General features: G+C 35.1%; 2 protein-coding genes across 3 annotated transcripts; one reads left to right on the forward strand and one right to left on the reverse strand.

Moving 5' to 3' along the window:
• On the forward strand, window positions 1–2,388 carry LOC135126950 (microfibrillar-associated protein 1). Its single transcript, XM_064053200.1, has 2 exons — window positions 1–385; window positions 1,057–2,388. Exons 1-2 carry the CDS (start codon window positions 316–318, stop codon window positions 2,316–2,318), a joined length of 1,332 nt encoding a protein of 443 aa, XP_063909270.1. The 5' UTR covers window positions 1–315; the 3' UTR covers window positions 2,319–2,388.
• LOC135126947 (endoribonuclease Dicer-like) lies at window positions 2,309–21,409 on the reverse strand. 2 transcript variants are annotated; one of them, XM_064053194.1, is made up of 12 exons: window positions 21,285–21,409; window positions 20,776–20,944; window positions 20,493–20,725; window positions 12,835–13,075; window positions 11,851–12,781; window positions 10,853–11,131; window positions 10,593–10,805; window positions 5,778–6,320; window positions 4,377–5,727; window positions 3,760–4,319; window positions 3,529–3,713; window positions 2,309–3,471 (listed from the first exon to the last, which is right to left on the reverse strand). In XM_064053194.1, the coding sequence occupies exons 2-12, from the start codon at window positions 20,931–20,933 to the stop codon at window positions 3,321–3,323; spliced, it is 4,845 nt and encodes a 1,614-aa protein (XP_063909264.1). In that variant the 5' UTR covers window positions 20,934–20,944; window positions 21,285–21,409; the 3' UTR covers window positions 2,309–3,320. The 2 variants fall into 2 exon arrangements, with proteins under 2 accessions (XP_063909264.1, XP_063909265.1); XM_064053195.1 differs by having other exon boundaries at window positions 20,776–20,993.
• Window positions 21,410–21,556: the final 147 nt, after the last annotated feature.

Below are 21,556 nucleotides of genomic sequence, written 5' to 3' on the forward strand. Positions count from 1 at the left end.
ACGAGAAAAACGTGCGCACGTCTTATGTTGGCGATATTGGCGACGTCTTAAAGAAAAAAGAGCATAAATTAAAAAATAGCACCGATTGCTAAAAACTGGACTACGAATTGAACTGAATTTTAAAATTTGTGTAACTTTCTGTTTAAAAATAGACGTCCGTTAGTGATTTTGTTTACACAAGATGTCAGTGGTGACGACACTGAAATTTGACAGTTTGTTTGACAACCGTGTTTGTCAACGTTTGTGATCTAAATATCCACACAAAAAACAAGCATTTGCAGTGAATTAACACCAGATTTAACCATTTGAAAGAAAATGATGAATATCCAATCGTCTTATGGAATTCAGAGTACGGCAGGTGCCGTCCCTGTTCGAAATGAAAAAGGTAAAACATCTTTGGTCATTCTTAACCTAAGTGTAGAAATGGCACCTGTGCTAAATTTTCTTGTACTGATTCGTGTGATTGCACTCTCAACTAAAAAAACGATAAAAATAAGTATAGAGATATGTGGAAAGTTAGTATGTCATAATAACATTCCGAACATGTAAATATTTAAATTTTAATTTTTATCCTCGAACATTACCAAAACCGAAAACACAAAATGGGGAAAAGCGAGACAAGCTTAATTGACTATTCCTAGAATGAGATTCTGGAAAAAAGTGGGGGCAAGGGTTTCAAAAATTGGCACATTAAAGTCGTGGACATAAAGCTGAAGTCTGAGCTTTTTGAACTTTACATTGCATGATTATGGTTAACAAATGGTCTTAGGATGGTTTTCAAATTGTTGATATTGATCTTACAATTTGAATTTTAAAAAGTTTGCAAGTTGCTAAATGATGAAGCATATTCGAACCTTTGTTCCGATACCGATGAGGTGCTTCATTGTAGAAATGTGCTCAAAGTTAAATTTTAAAATTTTGTCGGGGTTAATATGTGAAAAGAAAGCTGGAAATTGTACAAGTGTCATTTTGATCAAGTTAAAACTTAAGTTATTACTAAAATTATTTAAATTAGTGCAACCACGCGAGAAAAAATACAAAATATTTTTTTTTCAGGTGAAATTTCGATGCAAAAGGTGAAAGTGCACCGCTACGTCTCTGGAAAAAAGCCCGATTATGCCCAAGACGTACGATCCGACAGCGAAAGCGACGATGAAGATTTCTTGGAACGTCGCAATCAACCCCATCAACCACCGTCACCGGAACCGTCAAAAAGTGACGACGAGTTGAACGATCCACGATTACGACGTCTCCGAATCGCAGAGATCGAAACAGAAATAAGGCCCGAACGAAGACGCCACATCGTAGAACCCGAAGTTTTAGAATCCTCCGACGAAGAGTCCGACAAAGAGCAGATTAACCTACCCGAACAGAAACACACCCTAGAGGCCGCCCCCGACGAAGATGAATCCGAAGTCGAACTTAGCGACAGCGAAATCGAAAAAAAGAGAGAGATGATGAAGAAACGAATGATGAACAGGCAGGAAGAAGAGTTCATGCTTAAAGAGGAAGAAAAGTCGGAGTCTTCTGAAGAGTCGTCAGAGTATGAAGAATACACCGACTCGGAAGAAGAAACCGGGCCGAGGTTAAAACCGATTTTCGTACGAAAAAAGGACAGGATAACGATAATCGAAAAAGAGAAAGAAGTGCAGAAACAGAAACAACAGGAAATCGAAGCGGCAAGGAATGCGGAAGAAAGACGGCGACAGACTCTGCGCATGGTGGAAGAGACGATCAGAAGAGAACAACAAGCGAAGGATAAAGAAAGCAATGAACCGAACATAAACGATGTTTGCACTGACGACGAAAACGACGAAGTTGAGTACGAGGCGTGGAAATTGAGAGAACTGAAGAGGATTAAGCGAGATCGAGAAGAACGCGAAGCGTTGGAGAGAGAACGGTTGGAAATCGAGCGGTTGCGTAACATGACGGAAGAAGAGAGACGGATTGAGATGCGGTTGAATCCGAAGCAAGTCACGAATAAAGCGGTCAAAGGGAAGTACAAATTCTTGCAAAAGTACTTCCACCGGGGTGCCTTCTACTTGGATAGGGAAGATGACGTGTACAAAAGAGATTTCGCGCAAGCTACGTTGGAGGATCACTTTGACAAGACTATTTTACCGAAAGTCATGCAAGTTAAGAATTTTGGACGCTCGGGTAGGACCAAATATACTCACTTGGTTGATCAGGATACCACACAGTTTGATTCTCCGTGGTCAAGCGAGACTTCGCAGAATTTGAAATTCCACTCGACGCAGGCGGGCGGCGTTAAGCAAGTGTTTGATAAGCCTTCACTCAAAAAAAGGAAAACGCAATAATACATTTATTAACTTGTAAATATACTTGACTTACTTTACTGTATAAAAAAATATAAATAAGTGTCTTCTACGTCTTAATCGTAATATAGATAGTTTAACGTATAGAAACTTAAGAGTACGTCAACATATAAACACATCACAAAATGAAAGCAACGACAGGAAGCATTCATGATTGGCAAAGTAAGTATGTACTCTTAAAATTCTATCATTACCAATGCAATCCTCAAAAACAAATATTTCAAGATATGTTTTATAACAAAGTATTAAATAACAAACGAAAATTTACAACGCACTCGTCCTATATGCCATATGTAGCACAGGACAGAACAACAACACAGAGTAATTATAAATTTTTATTAAAGTTACAAAAATAACTAAAATAGATCAAGAGAACGTTCAACGAAAAATTTGATTTCTTGATGTTAAACTTGTAGCTCTTAAACGTGGCTTAGTTTAAATTGACTTTTGATTATGTTAAATTTACATAAACACTTAACATAACCTATTAAAAACGGTTCTATTAATTCACTTAATGCTACACGTTAAAAATCAAGTAACATTCTCGTTAAACGCACCCTTAAACAACAAATCTGTAACAGCCTTAATGACACTGCTGCAGACTGTTTCCATTAAAAATCTGCCCTACAAATTAAACGACAAAACGTAATACCAAAAATTTTCAAGGTCTCAAATTTGGCTTCAGTTATGGCAGGTACGGAAACAAAATCTTGAAAAAAATATTTAAAAGGACGATACAGAAACATGAACCTTCCTAATCAAGAATATAGCAATTTTGTTTTCTAATAGGAACAGAATAATCATTTGGAAATATGAAAAAAACCGCAAACACTTATCTGGTTGAAGTTTTTCTAAAAGACACAATGTTCATATACCACTAGCATGAAAAGGAAACCACGGAAAGAAAGACGGCACGTAGAAGCGATTTTTGAAAACATTTTGGTATTGTTAGTTTCGTTGTTTAATGAAATCATCATTAAATAACTACATTTTTAACACACGTAGTGCAATTTTTGCAGCCGCCCTTTTCGCAAGTGCCTTATTCGTGCCACATCCGTGGACACAATTTTTTCTACCTTCGCACATAAATTGCAACGAAACCATCGTCTTTTTGTTATCGGTTTCAAAAGCATTACTAAAAATGAATATCAAATTATTGTTTTTTAAAACTTAGGGAAAACATGAACTTTACCTAAATCGAGGATACGCTGTATGGCACTCGTACAGTCTCCTGATAATATTCTTTGGTACATTTTTACTGAAGAGATCGATTTCTTTCCACATAATGCGATAAAATACTTTCCACACTGTTTTCAAGTCTCTGTTGCTGTCTAAATAAACGGCACCTGCCAAAGCTTCAAAAATATCACCCAAAACCTGTAATAAACCAACAATTATTGGTCACAATTCCGTTGTTACATACTTTAGGCACGTCTACATGTTCGGCGATTTTTAAATCCTCCTCTTCCAACAAAATCAGGACTTCATCATCAATAACGTAATTCCTATTCGCGAGATAATCAGCGAACTTATCAATGTGCGTTTGTAACTTAGAATTAATCATAAGCAGGAACTTATGAAATCCGCATCTCACAACCAAGCTCGCAAAGGTGTTGTTGTTGACTAGGGCGGAACGTAGATCAGTCACTTCTCCTGGGTGTAAATAACCACAGTGTTCGTAAATATAACACGTTATTAAGAAATCAAGTATTGCATCCCCCACAAACTCCAAACGTTCGTAGCTTTGCGTTATTCGATTCGGCGAATACGAAGAATGGGTGAGAGCTTGCAACAGGAAGGCATGATTTTTGAACCTGTAACCTAAACGTTTTTCTATTTCGCGCCATTGTGGTATGTGGAAAAGAATATTTTCCGAAGTCGCTTTGGCGTTGACAACTGGGTTAATGTCGGTTGTGTGGATCAAATTGAGCACGTTTTCAGACGAAGGCAATATTTCAATCCACTCTAAGAATTTCACGCCGCCTGGAAACAAAAATACTCGATTAAGCGAATCGAGAATTTTTATTTTGAACAACAAACCTGTAATGCCGCCGTTTAAGAAATACGCTCCCAGGAGTGCTTCAACTGAGTCCGCTAGGGTTTTATCACTCACGTATTGTTTGTTCAAAAAGCTGCACATGCTCGGGTAGGAATTCTCTTCATCGTTCGTCACCTCTTCCCTCGAAATGGTGCTCAAACTTAAAACACCTGAAGTCTGTTCTTCCGATAGTACGTCACACTTGAACAGCGAGTTAATCGAACACCTTTTGTTCTTGATGTCGTTGTTCAGGGCTTGAGGAATACAAAAACATGGGGGTACCCACTCGTCGTTGGGGGAGAAATCGTTATTTTTTAAAATACCTCCCAGGTTTTTCTTCACCGCTAGATAGAATAAATTTCGGTTGCTTACAATCTTGCCTTTGAGTGTTGTCGCTTTCCCTTCGTTGTAATGCGGGAACTTGAATAAAATATACAAGGAAGCTATCACTTTTAAAAATGAGTCCCCTAGTGTTTCTAGACGTTCCAAATTAACTATATCGTTCGCTTCGGCTGCGGTTAAAGCCTGATACAGACTACACAAATTTGGACTCTGATTGTCAAACTGGATTTCCAGAACGCTCAAGTGCTTTTCTTCGAATTCCTTATTATAAGTAATCGCAGGGACGTTTTTGAGAGGACTGTCATTTTTCAGAAGTCTAGTTTGTTTGGACGCTCTCTGAGAAATAAATGTTTCGTAGTACTCTATATCCATGACGGTTACATTTATGTCACGTTCTATGTCTTTCGGCTCCTCTAGATTTTTCCACGAATAATCGGACTCCAGCATTTTACTAGCGAAATCTTTATTGTACTGCTGAGTTAACGAAGAAGAGAGCTCTATAGGAAGATAACTACTTTCAATCGACGACGCAGTAGTTTCGTTTTCTGCAGCCAGTTGTGCGTCATCTGGAAAATAATTCAAAAGGTGCATATCCACTTGCATCGGCGGACAATTCTCCAAATATTTTTGTTTAACGCCAATGTCTCTCCCGATGGTTAATTGCAGTTGCCGTATTCTCAGAAGATAAACCAATCGGGATAAAATAGACGGTAAAAATCGAGCTTGGATCCACAAACAGGACGGAAACTCCTGCTTTATCACGAATTCAGGAATCAAGTATTCTTCTAGTTCTTCGTACCGTTTTTCTTTCTTTCTTTTTCCTTCTCGTCCCCTGGGCTTAAAAACATTGAGTTTTTTAGAAAGACCTTTGACCAAAAGAAGCGGCTGATCTTCGTTCAGTATTCGCAAACTGTGCTTGTCATCGTAGTAGGAAGCAAAATTGCTATATTCTTGATTAGGAAACGGGCTTTTCGGGCTTTTCTCAATACAAACTCTAGTCACTACGTACATCTACAAATTAAATTAATAACGGCCGGCTTTATGTCATTATCACTACTTACCGTTGGTTGGGTCCGGTACCACGGAGAAACAATTTTACGCAAGTACGTTTCTTCGTTAACTTGAAGATTCATGCGTTCTGATGAAGCATGTTCGAGTTTATTTTTGAGTGTCTTATGTTCTCTCACCACGTCGAAATCAATAAATACGTCTATGGCGTCTTGTACGGGAACAACTAATAGCGTTTCCGAGTTTGTTCCGTTGTTGTCAAAAATCAAGAAGTTTTTCAGAATCTCTAGGAGATCGTTGAAAATTAAATAGTGGAATTCTCGCAGTTGCATTAATTCATTATTCGTGAGAACAATTTGTTTTACGTTGGCTTTAATATCAACCTCGATTGTTCCTGTCGAATCAAACACGGGAAATTTGCATAGTTCTGGCAGTGGTTTCGGTGACAGGATTCCAAAACAGAGCGAAGTTTTGTAGAGATCGTAAATAGTGGCTTGGTTAAAGTCTTCGCTCCTTGAATACGTTGGATTCAGTTTGATCACGTGAAGATAGAGTGGTCGATCGGGTTGTAGTTTGCCCTTAATACTTTCCGAGATCTAGAAGATAATAACTGGTATATTGTAAACGAACTTGGAGTAGTGTTCTTGTACCCACATACAATTTTATTTAAGCAATTACTTGACATTACATTTTAGGAAACAAAAAATGTATACCCGTGTGACACACTACAAGCCGAGATGATTACTTAAACATTTTAATATGCCTTAAAGTGATCAGGATAATCAAACACTAATGAAAATTTGTCGATTCAACCCTTACACTTATTACGGATGTAACATAGAATCTACAGATATAACTTTAATTAATAATTGCATTATTACTTTAAATTAAGTTGTATGAGTAGTCTTAAACCATCAAATTTTAGTTTATAACAGATATTACACAATCGACTTTTGATTAGCGACTTTGTAGTTGTTCAATAAAATAATTGTAAACTGCTGTTTTTTCAAAAATCTAGCTATCTAAGGTGGAATTTAAGGACGGCTTTATAACCCGCAAGTATATTTTTTAATTTTAATAGGATTGACACAGCAACATTTTGAAAATGTTTGGTGGGACGAAGGAAAATTTTTGGTAGCGTTTTCACCATTTACACGATATTCATAAAATAAGCTAAAATTTCACAACAATCAGTCCAGAAGTTTCGAAGATTATTGTCTAACAAAACTGTCAACAGACGACAGTCAGACGGAAACAGACAACCTAATTTTTCGTACTCTATGCGTTATGAAACGTTGAGGAAACATAAAAGTAGGCAGTCGCCCGATGGAGCCTATTACAATACTTCTTTAGCTTCCGCTCGTGAAGTAAAAACCACGAGTTTCTCGAATTAATAAAGTATGGTTTGAACTTTAATCCCGGATATCTGAAAAGATGGGAATTTGAAACGACATAATTTTCTCTTTTTAAATAGAATATTTTAATTTTTCCAGTGGTATATCGATTAGAGAGCGGATTTCTGTCGGGCTAGACAAGGCCAAACTCGGTACGGCTCGTACGGGATGGGAATTTATTGCAGTTACCGGCTGCACTTCGTTTATTTGAGATTAGAATAACGCTGCTTCGTTGCACTCTGCTGTTAATTCCAGTTCTCATTTACTTAGCCGTTTGATTAATAAATCGTTAATTGTATTTATGGAATCAAGTGACAATTAAATTCAGTGATTACCTATCACCCGCTACTGAGTCCCGGCGATGCAGCGCGTCCCCACCTATATCGTGACGTAGCCCGACAGAAATCCGCTGTCTATATATCGTAGACCAAATAATGCATTTGTGTTAAAAAAAAATGAAATTCATTTTGTCTCTTCAAAACAGAGAGTAATTAATTAATTAATTATTATTAACATAGACGGGCGCGACGTTCCTGTATTGTTACATTTTGGAGAAAATTGGGTGAACCATTTTTTATTTTAGATCAATTGTAAATGCCCTGGGAGTGGGGACTCAAATACCTACTTAACGAGATCCGCTTGTTGTACTTCCTATTAGGTACTTAAAGTACAGGAAGCATTAAGCGTTTAAAATAATAATGTAAATAAACAAAATCAAGGTGGACTCATAAACTGCAAGTACAGTAGCACATTATTTTCTCTGTCATAGTGAACTTTTTTACCTGCGTAAGGGTACCTGTTTGGATTAGGGCCCACTACATATATTCATTCGCATTCGTGCTAGCGTGTTGACCAGTTCATTTAAGTTAGTTTCCCTGTGTTATTGTTTGCGATTTAAATAATAAATTTAAAAAACCACCCCCTTTTGACACATCGACACAGACGACAGACAACAGACAGATGAACACGTCGAAAACACGAAAGTAGTTTGAAAAATTAATTTGCGTACAAAAAAGATTTCTGCACATCTAATACTGTCCGAAGTGCGTAGATACAGCATGCGCCACAATCAAAATCTTGTATTACCCAAAGTAAGATTGAAAAAGACCGACAACAATGGTATATTAAAAAAAAAAAAAAAAAAAAACAGTTAAAAGCATTCTTAAAAAAAAAAATGTGTACATGCTTAACTTCCATTGTTTATGTTTATACATCGAAAGAATGTCACGTAGAAATTTGTTTAATTTGAATGAGTTGTCTCCTCTAAAGAGGACTAAAATGATTAATTAATCCACAATGGAACAAAATATCTTGAATATGGTGGTGACCGAATTTGAACTAAAATTTCGCGCTGAAAAAAATTAACAGCGGCGCGAAATCACATTTGAATAATTTCAATTAATTTGTTCAATAAAAAAAATTGTTAAACACAGGCAACCATGTGCACGTTGGCACTTCTTGGGTAGTGGGTGGTTTTGCTTGGAATTTTAGTTAGAGGGTTGTTAGAAGATGGCAGGTTAGTAGGGAGGTAGACCATACTTTTGGTTTGTTGTTGTGAGTGAAAACCACGTGGTGAGTTAGCTAGGTTAAGTTTAATGGCTTAGTAGTTAATAAAAGGGAGGAAGCCTTTGTTTAACGACAATTAATCGTAACGACGACAATGCCACAGTTTCCCCAACACGCGTAGGTAATTCTTGCAGCCTTCTAATCGGAAAAATGCGAATTTTCGACCGTCGCTGACAGGGACTGTAAATTTGTTTTATTGTTTGTAAATTCACAGTTCAGGTTAGGAGTTTAATCGTTAACTAGTTCTAACACAATTTAATAATCAGGAATTTGTTTAGATAAAGAACGTAAATTTTCATGCTCTGCAATTTCTAACCGCACGTAATATTTTTATTTGCACAAGTTTTACTTCACACCAGATCTTTTTGTTTTTTTTTTAATCTGTGCTAGTTTTTTATTTTGTAAATATTTTGTTGATTAATGCTTCCATCATATAAATTGTCTGATGTTCAATATTAATCTCTTTGCTGTTTCTAATTTCACAAGAGTGTATGGCGAATTTAAATGTTGTTTATTGCTCTTTTGAAACTTTGACACTCGTTCAGTTGTAGTTTAATATTAGAGTAATAGAAATTGAACATTTAAATGAAATTGAGGTAAATAACACAGGAACACGAGACGGAAGCGGAGTGCGCGGTTCCTCGTCGAGCTGTCAGATTTAGGATAGAAATCAGGGGAACGGTCGGGATGACGTGCCAGAATTTAAATTTGGCGGTCATGACAGTCACATGACGTCACACAAAATGCGCAGTATCATACCATGTCTTCTTGTACCATGGATAACACTAGTCACAGCACAAAAGAAGTTGTTTCGACAGAACTTCCCTCGCTCCTGAAGTATGATGAAACATATCCAGCATTTTCGAGTTGAGTTTTTTCTTTACACAATTTAGTGATGACGTCATCAACATTTTTGCAGGGACACGTATATCAACTTGGATTGGTGCAGTGTAGTAGTAAAAATAACACGCATTCATTAATTTTTTTGAGTCATCCCGTATAAGCAAATCCAAAAAATATAAATGGAATGATAAATTACAAGTATAGACTCATCATATTTTGGTTGGCATATGTTGGACAGACAGACGGAAACGGGAGACTACTTTTTTCGTACTGTACGGGTCATGAAACGTCGACAAAAAAAAGTAGCAATTCGTCCAATGGACTCGATTACTATGCTTCCTTAGCTTATGCTTGGGAAGTAAAAATGTATTTGACTCTTAAAAAAGATACTGTATTCTATTTGGAAAAAAAAAATACCTCTCAAGTATAAGGAAAAATAAAAACAAGCACACTATTTTTAGCGCATTAAAAAAAAACACAACTGATTCTAATGGAGAACAAAAAGTTGATGTTTTTTTTTGTGTTAATTAATCGTTCTAAATTCTATCATTTCAAATAACTGAGATATTACAAAATGGAACACTCGGTATATAAGATGTTATAAAATTGTTATACCTATTCAACTGTAAGGTACTGCGTATACAACAGTACTGATTAACAAAAATCATTAATTTTTTTGTTAACAGGTATAAAAAAATGCCTTGCATCATCAAAGTACTTTTTGATCATTTCTAATAATACAAAAACCAGACAACAATATGAACAATGGAACGAAATTTTATAATGTTTCAAAAACTTTACAAGTAGTCGACTTACGCGGTAAGAACGGGTACAATTTTTTGTTGCCCTGTGTGAAAACGGTCCTATTAGTTTTAAAAGATCGTGGATTTTTACAACTCCTTCTGTTCGGTTAATGGAGTATAATTCAGTCGCAACCATATTTTTCACAACGAGAATTTCAACTTTTGAACTGTCACTGAGTTTTTTGAGTTATACGGTTATAAAGTGGATTGAGATGAGAGCAAAAAATATTCGTAGTAACACATTACCCTAAAGACAACATACCTCTTTATCGTGGAGCCGTTTTTTCTTCTTATTACCGGCATCGCCTTCTTTCTCTTTGGGCCAGTGCTCAAACAAATACGACACGTCTTCTTCGTTGAATTCTCTTCTGACGGGTAAGAGATCATCATCCAACTCGCCAATCTTATGCAACTTTATACAAGCCGCCAGTGCTGCCCCCCTTTTGGCATTTTTCTTGTTGCGCATGAACGGACCCTGCGACATTCTTGACAATGAAATTTATCGTAAGGAAAACAACTTACCTTGATGGATTCTATAATGGGGCACACAATTGGAAGGAGTATTACAACACGTATACCAAGTTCGTTTTTCTCTAGATACCATTCTGGAGCGTAAATGGTGTACTGGTCATTGCTCAAGGAAGTGCAATAACGGCAAAGAAGTGAGATGGCAGATGTCATGTTAACTTGAGCGGAATTGGGACCGTTTACGTAATAAGGTGGAAATTCGTCTTCGTTGTACATGTTGTTTATGGCTTGCGTGTTAGGACTCTCCCGCTCTGCATTTTTACCGATTAAAAGCTGAAAATTTTCACTCATTTTGGTCTGACGTTTGTTGAAAATTTAATTGGAGTCAACATGCAACTGACATGCAACCAACTAAGCATTTTTTTAGTCACAGCAAGAGTTGTTTTTAGAAAAGAAGTCATCTAGCAACCATTGACATTTAATGTCGAAAGAATTATGTTGGTAACACTAACGCGTTCTGACTTTTTTCGATCATATAACAAGAATAGCTATTTGTGTATTAAGAGCGCAAAATTATACATTGTCGATTGAGAGAGAACGTTGCGGCGCGACGAAGGAGCGCTGCAATCTCTCGAAATCGACAATGAATTTGCGCTCGTAATACACACAAGATTTTTTCTACAATCAAGACAGTTGCACAATAATTAAAAACGTCCCACTTTTACAAAAAAAATAATTTTATTAACTCAAAAATTTGTATAAACCAAAGCTTGTTTACCTGTTGCTATGGAATGAACTGGCCAGTGAATATTTGATTAATTGGTGTAGCGAGCGTTTTGTACATTTTGTCGCGCGTGAGCGACAAAGTGACGTTCCTCGGAAAACTTGACTTTTGCGTTGTCAAGTCCAAGAGTCAAATGCCTACTTTCTATATCGATTGTAGAAAAAATAGTTTATTAAACGTGTGAGTTCTAGTTTTTACCACAAATACATTTTTAATACTATTATTTTATAAATAATATTTTTAAAACCTTCAACATCCAACTACTCACCTCATTGAGAATCTTTTCGATCTGAACGAATTCGTTGTACTTCTCACGAAACTTTATAACGATATCCTGTTCCAGGATGGTGTAGTACAAACTTTTTTTATGTCTGGCCCTCCCTTTCGACTGAATATAGGATCGGTAATCTTCGGATTTATCGAACTTTATAACTAACGTGCACTTCGGGATGTCAACACCTTCTTCCAAAACGTTTGAACTGACTAGTACATTAATTTCCTTGTTAACGAAACTGTTAAGAACTTCTCTGTTCTTCTTTGAAATGAACAAACTTTCGCGTGAATCATTATACGGGTTGTTATTGTTTCCCACAACGAAGTTCGACACTAAATGATTAAAACTTTGATCTGCCTCTCTCAGGTGTTGCAAAATATGGTGGATGATTTTAGCCGTGAATCTTCTTTTCACAAAAATTAAACAGCAAAGTTCTTCTTCTGATTTGCTCTTGTACTCATGCAATATTTCAAATAACTTAATAACTTTGTCTGATGAAAATATTCTCAACATGTCGATCTTACTAGAGTTTTTCATGGCGTTTTTGAACACCGTTTTCGCCCAACCTATTACTGTCATCACATTATTTAGAACTATGAAAATCACTGTATCTTGACAATGCTTTTTTATCCGCTCTACTTGTATCATGTAGGATAAGCAAGCTTTGTAACCACCAAACGTTCCCAACATCTTTATATGGATAACTAAATCCGAAATTAAATTTCGTAACCTCTTTAATACATCGATCGGTTCTAAAGGTTTTAAATTGTCTGATAACAAATTAACATTATTGCTACAGTCTTCCACTTTCACAGCTTGTAAAGTCTTTATCAGTCTTTCTAGACGGGCGATTACAAGATTATCGACGCCAGATGGATCACTGGCTTTGCAAATTTTAAAAAGTTCTTGTGGGTTGGTTGAATACCTGCAACGTGTGTTATTGTATAGTTAGTTTTCGAAGTAACAACATTTCCATACCCTACAACTTCATCTAAACCATCAACTGTTGCTACTTTACTGTGATAAGTTGTCTCAAGACTTTTAACTTCTTCCATTACTTTACTTAGTTTACAATTGCCGTTTAACAATGTCGCTGTTAAACCGAGTATTCTAGGTTGTTCTCCGTAATTCTGAAAATTCTTCATTACTTGTCGCATCGGCTGATCTTCAACGCCTTGATGGCACTCATCGAAAATGAGGAGATTAATTTTTCTTAAATCTAAAATTTTAATTAAGAAATGTAACTTTTTTAATGAAGTGATGTGAAATTTTAGATGTATGTAAACGCTAACTAAAATTTATCAAATAACATACTTCACTATATCTGTGGTTTACGAATCCGCCTTTATTTTTTACCTTTGACATCCACATGTTTGGGAAAAAAATCAAAACTATATAAACTTTTATAATTTAGTTTAGAAACTGCAAAACCGAATGCTCTTAAATTTGTAAGCAAAACCGAGCATCATTATTAATAATAAAACATTAATGACCAGGGATTTTGAATTGCCAATGCCATACATAATGCTGTTCAGATCTTTTGATAGTTATTTACGTATTCTAGGAGTCTGTTTTGATATAATTATATCTAGATATTTTCATATAATTTTGACAAAATGGATAACAGTGAAATTGGTCTATAGTTTTCAAATAGATTTTTCTCTTTTTTTATATATTGGTGTTTCGAAATATTTTTAATTGTTCAGAAAAGTATTCATATTCTATGATGAATTAATTAAATTAACAATGTGTTTTGCTAAACTACATGGCAAATTATACGAAATATTGTAACCAGAAGATGACTTTTTAGTTTTTAGCTATGGACTTTAGTGTTTCATATAATTCCTCTGTATCTGCTGGGAACAGAAATAGAGAATGAGACGTTCTTTTATAAATGTTGTGGTGACCGAATTTGAATAAAAATTTTCGCGCTCAAATTAATTAACAGCGGCGCGAAATCACATTTGAATAATTTGAATTTTCAAACAAAAAAAAATCAATCACAAAAAGAAAATCGTTAAACATAGGCAACCTGGTGCACGGACACGCTTGCTTGGTAGTTGGACAATTTAGCGCTAGGGGTTTTTAGTTAGAGGGTTGGTGGTTAGACAAAAGGGCGGCATGGCGCAGTGTCAGTCTGAATGTGCTTGTGTGAGTGTAACCACGTGGTAAAAGCTAGGTTTAAATTAGTTGGTTTGGTAGTTAATAAAATGGGAGGTTAATTCTTGCGACCTTTTAATCAGAAAAATGCGGACTTCCGTTCAACGCGAAACACGTGCTGTAAATTTGTTTCATTGTTTGTAAATTCACCAATCAAATTAGTTTTTCTTAATCGTCAGCTAGCGCAAACACAATTTAACAATCAGGATTATTTAAATAAACCACGTGCTAGAAGATTTCATGAAATTCACTTAGTTAGGAAAACACCTTGTTGTTTAATTACGAATAGGTTTCTGGATGCATATACGTAAGTGTTACATTATAACACTTCTAAATTCTTCACACAAGATTGCTAATAGTTCATTTACGGCAGTTAACAAGTTCATTATACAGCGAACTGGCGGGACGGGGTTATAATAATTTCTTTCCTTAGGCGGTTATCATCGTTATTATCGTCGTTATCTTGATTAATGCATCGAGGCCTGCCCTCACAACGCTACAGATTGATTAATTAATGCCCTTACAACGCTACAGATTGATTACTTCATCGAGGTTCGTCCTCGCGACGCTAGAGATGAATTACATCACCGAGACGCTTTTTCCTCGCAACGACTTAAAATTTACATCACCGAGACGCTTTTTCCTCGCAACGATTTTAAAATTTACATCACCGAGAGGCTTTTTCCCTCGGAGCGATGATTGGATATTTTTGTGTTTGTTTATTATGTGTTTTGTAGGGGTAACCAGTTCGCGGTATTTTAAACACTCAAAGTAAATTGTTCTTTTGGAGTAACCAATCACTTAGACCATGATATAATTTGACATAATGTAAACTCTTTGTTTGAATTGTTGATAAAGTGTGGCGAATATTAATCTCATGTAAATTTTGTTAACTCTGCAAAATTTCACCTTATACAATATTTCTCAATCTCACAGTTTTAACTTCAGTAATTTTCCTTTGTTGTATAATTTTAATTGAACGTAAATTTCATGTTCTACAGTTTCACCTCACATAATATTTCTATTTGTACAAGTTTATTTCACACCAGATCTTTTGTTTCATAAATCCTCGCTAAGTTTTGTTTTGTAAATACTTTGTTGATGAATGTTTCTATCATATAAATTGTTTGATGTCCAATTTTTATCTCACATAAGATTATTTGTTGTTTAAAATTTCACAAGATTGTATGGCGAATTTAAATGTTGTTTATTGCTCGTTGAAACTTTAACACTTGTTCAGTTGTTGTTAATATCAGAGTTATAAGAGATTGAATATTTAAAAATGGAATTGAGGTGAAATAACACACAAAACGTGCCAGAAGCGAAGTTCGGTTCCTAGTTGAGCTGGCGAGATTTTTCGAGTCACCTGTAAAAGTCGAGATCCACCTACGGGTCTGGCGACCGTAATGACCTAGTTTCGCACAACATGATCGTAATGGGGGTGCTTTGCGATAGATAGAATCACTGTCGTGGGGGGAGAACAGCTCCAGACCGGTAGTCCCAAACTCCACTTGTGCTAGCACGCCCCAGGGGCATGGTAGAAGGAGACATGGTATAGGCATACGCATCGGGTGTGACGTCAAGTGGGGTGAAATTAGCGCGAAATTTAAAATACAGTTCGTTATCCGACAACTAATTGACGTATTGGACAGAGCACTGACAACTCAAGCTGAAATTCCCTAGACTTCCCTAGCGAAGCTCACAAGAGTCACAAGGTCGTTGATGCCACCTAACGTCACAAATGGATGCGCAGACCATTTTTAAATTGGTACATCGGATGCCTATACCATGTCTCCTTCTACCATGCCCCAGGGGTACTTTTGTTGTGCTCCTGTTAACTGCCGTAACTTTAAAAATCTCACGCCACACGCCCGTAATAACTTGTGTATTGGCATCCAGTTACTTAATTCAGCTTTTGCTTTGTTTTTATTAAATTTGTGATATTCAAATATTTGCTTTGATTCCAAACAGATGTATAGAATTTTGTGTTTGTTCGTTTTTCACATGTGTATGTCTGTCAATTCGTGAGTGTTTTTTTCATATATTTTAAGGTGTTTGAAATGTAATATATCTGTGAATATAGCCCTAGGGGATAGCATCCCCTCCCTAATTTTTGTCTATTATTTCTTGCGCTCTCGACTCACACGCAGTGTATGCACTTGTATCTAGTGTCTTCCCGACACTTAAAAAAAAAACACAACGTAGGGTCCCATTTGATAGACGATCATTTATGTTTATACATCGGAAGAATGTCACGCAGACATTTGTTTAATTTGAATGAGTTTATCGCTTCAAAACAGATGACTAAAATTATTCATAAACCTCAATTGAACAAAATATTCTGAATGTTATTATTATAATTCTTAGCTTATCATTATTTTATTGCCATAAAGGCGAGCGTGTTCTCACAATTTCGAGAAAATTTGATCATTAATAAATTCACTGATTCATTAATTTTTTTGAGTCACCTGTATAAGCAAATCTGAAAAATGTTAATGCAATGATAAATTACAAGTATAGTCTGCTCATATTTTGCACATTTTGGAAAGGATTTATTCGGCAAAATTTTGAGATGACGTAATCAGTTTTTTTGGGGTTGATAAACACATACATTTTGATTAAAAAGTTACCATGCTTACAATAAGTTCAAAACGTCTGCAAGATTTCAAAGCATTCGGTGTTGTAGTTCCTGATTAAATCAATAAAATATATTGACGCATTCATTAATTTTTTTGAGTCACTTATACAATAAGCAAATTCAAAAAAATATGAATGGAATGATAAATCACAAGTATAGACTCATTATATTTTGTACAATTTAGATAGGATTTATTCGGCAAAATTTTGAGCTGTCGTCATCCAGTTTTTGGCGGGGATAAGTAAACACATTTTGATTAAAAATTTATTATGCTTATCATAATTTTAAGACATCTGCAAGATTTCAAAGCATTCAGTTTTGCAGATGTTGTTTTATAATTTTGATTTTTTTTCCAACAATCTGGACGAAAACGGACAAGAAGGGAAAAGGACGAAGGACGAAAAAGACGAAGGACGAAGGACGAATAAGGACGAAGGACGAATAAGGACGAAGGACGAAAAAGGACGATGGACGAAAAATACGAAAAGGACGAAACAGGAGGAAGGACGAAAAAGGACTGGACTTGGTTTCCGGTAAAAACTCAACACGGCATCATACACTACATGTGTAGGACTATGTTCTTTTACACAATTTAAAATCCATTTACTATCTACACTTTTGAAGTGACGTCATCACATTATTGGTGAGGATGATTAGACAAATTTTGCCATCTACATGATATTCCTAATATAAGGACAAAATTTGACAACAATCGGCCCAGTATTTTCGGAGATTATCTATCTAATACAAATCTCAGACGGCAGACAGACGGACAGACAGACACACGGAAACGGAAGATCTATTTCTTCGTATTTTAGGACCAGGGTAATGAAAGGTCGAGAAAACGTAAAAGTAGAGAGTCGGTCGACGGACTTCATTACAATACTTCCTTTGCTTACGTTCAGGAAGTAAAAAAAAAACATAATACCAGTTATCGTGTAAGAAAAATACACTCGGGAGTCGACTTTCGGCCGTTGCTTACGGGTGTTCTTATATTATTGTAAAATGTTGTACAATTTTGATTTTTTTTTTTAAATGTAATGTCTAGGGTAACAAAACAAGGCGAGTTCATATACCATATAGTAGTATCTAATTTTATAAAATTGAACTAGCATTTACCATGCAAAATGTTGAGGTGACCTCATCAAATTATTAGAGGGGGTTGAACGAATGAATTTTAATTCGCGTTTTACGATCTACACGATATTCCTAAAATATTTGAGAATCATTAATCCAGTAGTTTTGGTGATTATCTCTCTAATAAATTTACACAGACGGCAGACAGACAGAAGACAGACTCTGGGGGTTATGAAATGTACGAACATGAAAGTAGCCGTTCGACGGATGAACTGTTGTAATTCCATATAGTTAATTAAGACAAGAATTATTACGACTATATCCCATACATTCTCTGTTTATTTTACTGATGAGTATTTGTTTATAAAGGGCGATAAGTGTAAAACGCCCGAGAAACGCAAAGTACTTCAGTTTGAATTTTATATATGCGTATTTTGTGATCTTTAAAGTTAGTTCGTAACAAGCTTTTAAAACGAACACATCGAAAGTTTTAATACACGGATTTTAAGGACAGTTGTGTTTTATTTAACGCGTTTCCTAGATGGACCCTATTACAAAACTTGTTCAAAAAGTCAAAATGAATCGCATTCGATGCCACAGTCTTCTCCAATGAGTGTAATTAGACTTTGGCCGCTGTAAGTATAGCACACCAATAAAAGTGCGCGACGAACGAAATTGAGACAGGACGAGTCCATTTTCAAAAAGGAGGGGAAGCAATCCCTCAGTGGCGTCTGCTGTATTTCGTTTTGTGTTTCACTAGCGCTCTATGAATTTTTTGTTTCACTATTTATTTTACAAGTTTTAAAAATCAGTTCTTTTCAGAGGTTTAAAATAATATCTATAAATTTATAAAGATAAACATATGATTAAAATTATAGAGTTGCTTAAAATTTTTCAGTGTCCTAAAGTACATTGTGTCCTTCAAAAAATCAATTGATGTAGAAATTTTGATTACCGAAGATGCCATCCCATAGACTGGAACTCAGTTTAATTAATTATTTTCATCTTTTTATGTTTTTTATCAATAAATTTCTTTCAATTATTTTTTTTTATTTATATAAAAACACGTGACGCAAATTCATTTATTCACGTTCAACTTCGTTTTTTCATATCACTGATATCTAAAAGTTCTGGAGGCGTTCACTTAAATTACTACATTATCCAAACTTTATAACTTTTCACTAGAGATTTAAAATAGTTCATTTACGGCACTTAAACTAATCTTATATGTTGATGCATTTTGAGAGAAAAGACTCTGGAAATTATCATCAGTTAAATTAATATCATCGTGGACTCGAAATGGGAGGTGTATTTAATGTTTACGTTGTCTTGTACAGGGTCATTATAAATGTTTCTTACAGTGTAGGTGGCTTAAACAAAAGTGGAAAACGACAAATACATAGATCTAAACGTTTATGAACCCACCTAGCATATAAGAGACATTTATAATTTATAATAACCCTATATTAATGTGTTATTTCTTACAACTGAATTATTTTCTCACAGCTTGACTTTGAATTATTATTTTGATTTTGATCGCATTTAATATGAACCTTGCTGTGATTATTTCATATGTGCTTTGATTTAAGTGGTGTGTGAATTTTTCGAGTCCACGATATTCATTTATTATTGTCAGAATTTTGAGAGTGTAAATTTCAGATTAATCATCTGTATAAGGGATATGGGATAGTTTGCTCATTTGTTCTTAACTTTTGAATAGTTTGGAGTTCATCAGTAAATTGCAATTTCAAGTAAATTTACCTGGGGTACCCACTTCTTTGTGGAATGAGCAGCTAACAGCCCTTGGCCCGCGAGGGTGAGTAACGTAACGCTGAAAACTGAGGAGAACTCGATCGCCTTGATCAGAGCAATCGATCCCTTGACCGCGATTTATGATTTGAACTCCTCATACAGTATTTGGGTTTTTGTTCATGTTTAAATTTGCCGCCACACCATTGTAATAACTTCAGTATTACCATCCATTCAGTTAATTTAAGATTTTTCTTTTTTGTGTGTGTTTAGATTTATGGTATTCAAATATTTGTAACCAGTTGCACATTTAATTTTATTTTTGGAAACTGGAGTGGAATAACCAACTTTTCTTCCATATTTTACATTTTAATTTAAGGACACTTTTTCAACCTTGGGGTTCACCACTTTGCATTTGAACGTATTTGAATTTTTTGGTGCGTTTTAAAATTTTGTAAACACTGTAAATTGTATTTTGTTTTTGTAAGTTCAATTCTCATTTATTATTCTTCACGACTCTTTTTTATATTTTCACTAGTTTGAATCGGCGTTGATTTATTTACTTCAGGGGCGAGGAAAATTCTGTTGAAATAATTTTAGGCCATTTTTGTTTTTGTTGAATAGTACAAGTTTTGTACAAATCTTGACACAGTTAAAAAAAGTCGTATAGTTATTTAAACACAACTTCCTTCGCCACTAAAGCACAATCTGGTCCAGTGTCTGAGACACATTATAAAGGCTGACTCTCCAAAATTTATACAAATAATAAAATTTCGTTGTACAAATTCTATTAATAATGTGATACTTATATGAATGAGTCAATAAATTTTATAACCATCTTGAATTCTTCAGACTCTACATTGTAAGTAAAGTCCCTATAAACGGGTTAAACCCAAATCAATGATTGTCCATATTGTTATCTTGTTATCACAAAAAGAACAATCAATAATAGCATTATTATCTACCACTATTTACACAATGATAGCAAAAATCAATTAGCTGAGTAACTTACCAATAAAGCTATTATTAATAAGATTAACCAAAATCTGGGAAGTCATAATAACAACTTGGTGTTTATTAAACTGCTCCGACCACTCCTCTTTCTTCCAAAAGTCTAAATTCATTTCCCCTGAATAAGCCCCTACTGTGAAAATCGTATGATCACGAACATATTTGGCATGTTGATCAACCAGAGTTACAGAATTTACTAGAATGCAAGAAATCTTTCCACCTTCGTTGTAGGGTCTAAAAACATAAGCAATAGTAACAGCTTCATTAAAAATGTAACAACTTACTTCGATAAACTATCACTTAAATGTTTCAACACCATTATTGCTATAAACGTTTTACCAGATCCTGTAGGCAAGTAAATGATTGTATTCTGGCTGATGGCGATTTTCATCAGTTCCATCTGATAGTTTCTAGGGATCAACTTTTCTTCTTCATCATCCATTATTTAAGTCACTAGAAACGACGAAATACGTAGAGATAGATACACGAACTTGTGGATACACTAGAATTTGAAATCAAGATAAAAACATGCAACAGCACGAATATGACGCAATTTTTTACACGTCAGCAATAAGGAGGGGAATCCCCAGAAATATCTATTTTCGAAATATGGCATAAACGCACGCTTTGAACGTACTAATTGTGTCAGTTAGTGTAAGTTTTAATGATAAAACGTATTTTTTGCTATTGTAAGTGAAAAAGTTACATACAAAAGATAACCTAAAATTGTCAGTTCAATGATTTAATAAATAACTGAGCATAAAAATGAAAGTATTGAAAAATTGCAACTCACGTATTTGTTTCTGTAAAATTGGTACGTTTACATTCACAACAGACAGCACTACAAAATCACAAAATCGGCACAAAAAAAACAACTTTGAGGACTTTCGAGAAAAAATTGAGGTAGGACACAGGAGTGGGGGTAACGTCGTAGTTAGCATTGTATCTACCAACACAGTGTTTGTAATATTATTCAAATTAAAATCAAATAAATCGTCATCTTGGAAGTTTGCTTTTTTTTTATTCCATAAAATTTATAATGTTTTCAAATTAGCGTATTTTGTA

The sequence above is a fragment of the Zophobas morio genome, unplaced genomic scaffold, assembly GCF_036711695.1.
Source record: "Zophobas morio isolate AGI-343-1 ecotype UQ-CSIRO unplaced genomic scaffold, CSIRO_AGI_Zmor_V1 ptg000011l, whole genome shotgun sequence".
NCBI classification, from domain to species: domain Eukaryota; kingdom Metazoa; phylum Arthropoda; class Insecta; order Coleoptera; family Tenebrionidae; genus Zophobas; species Zophobas morio.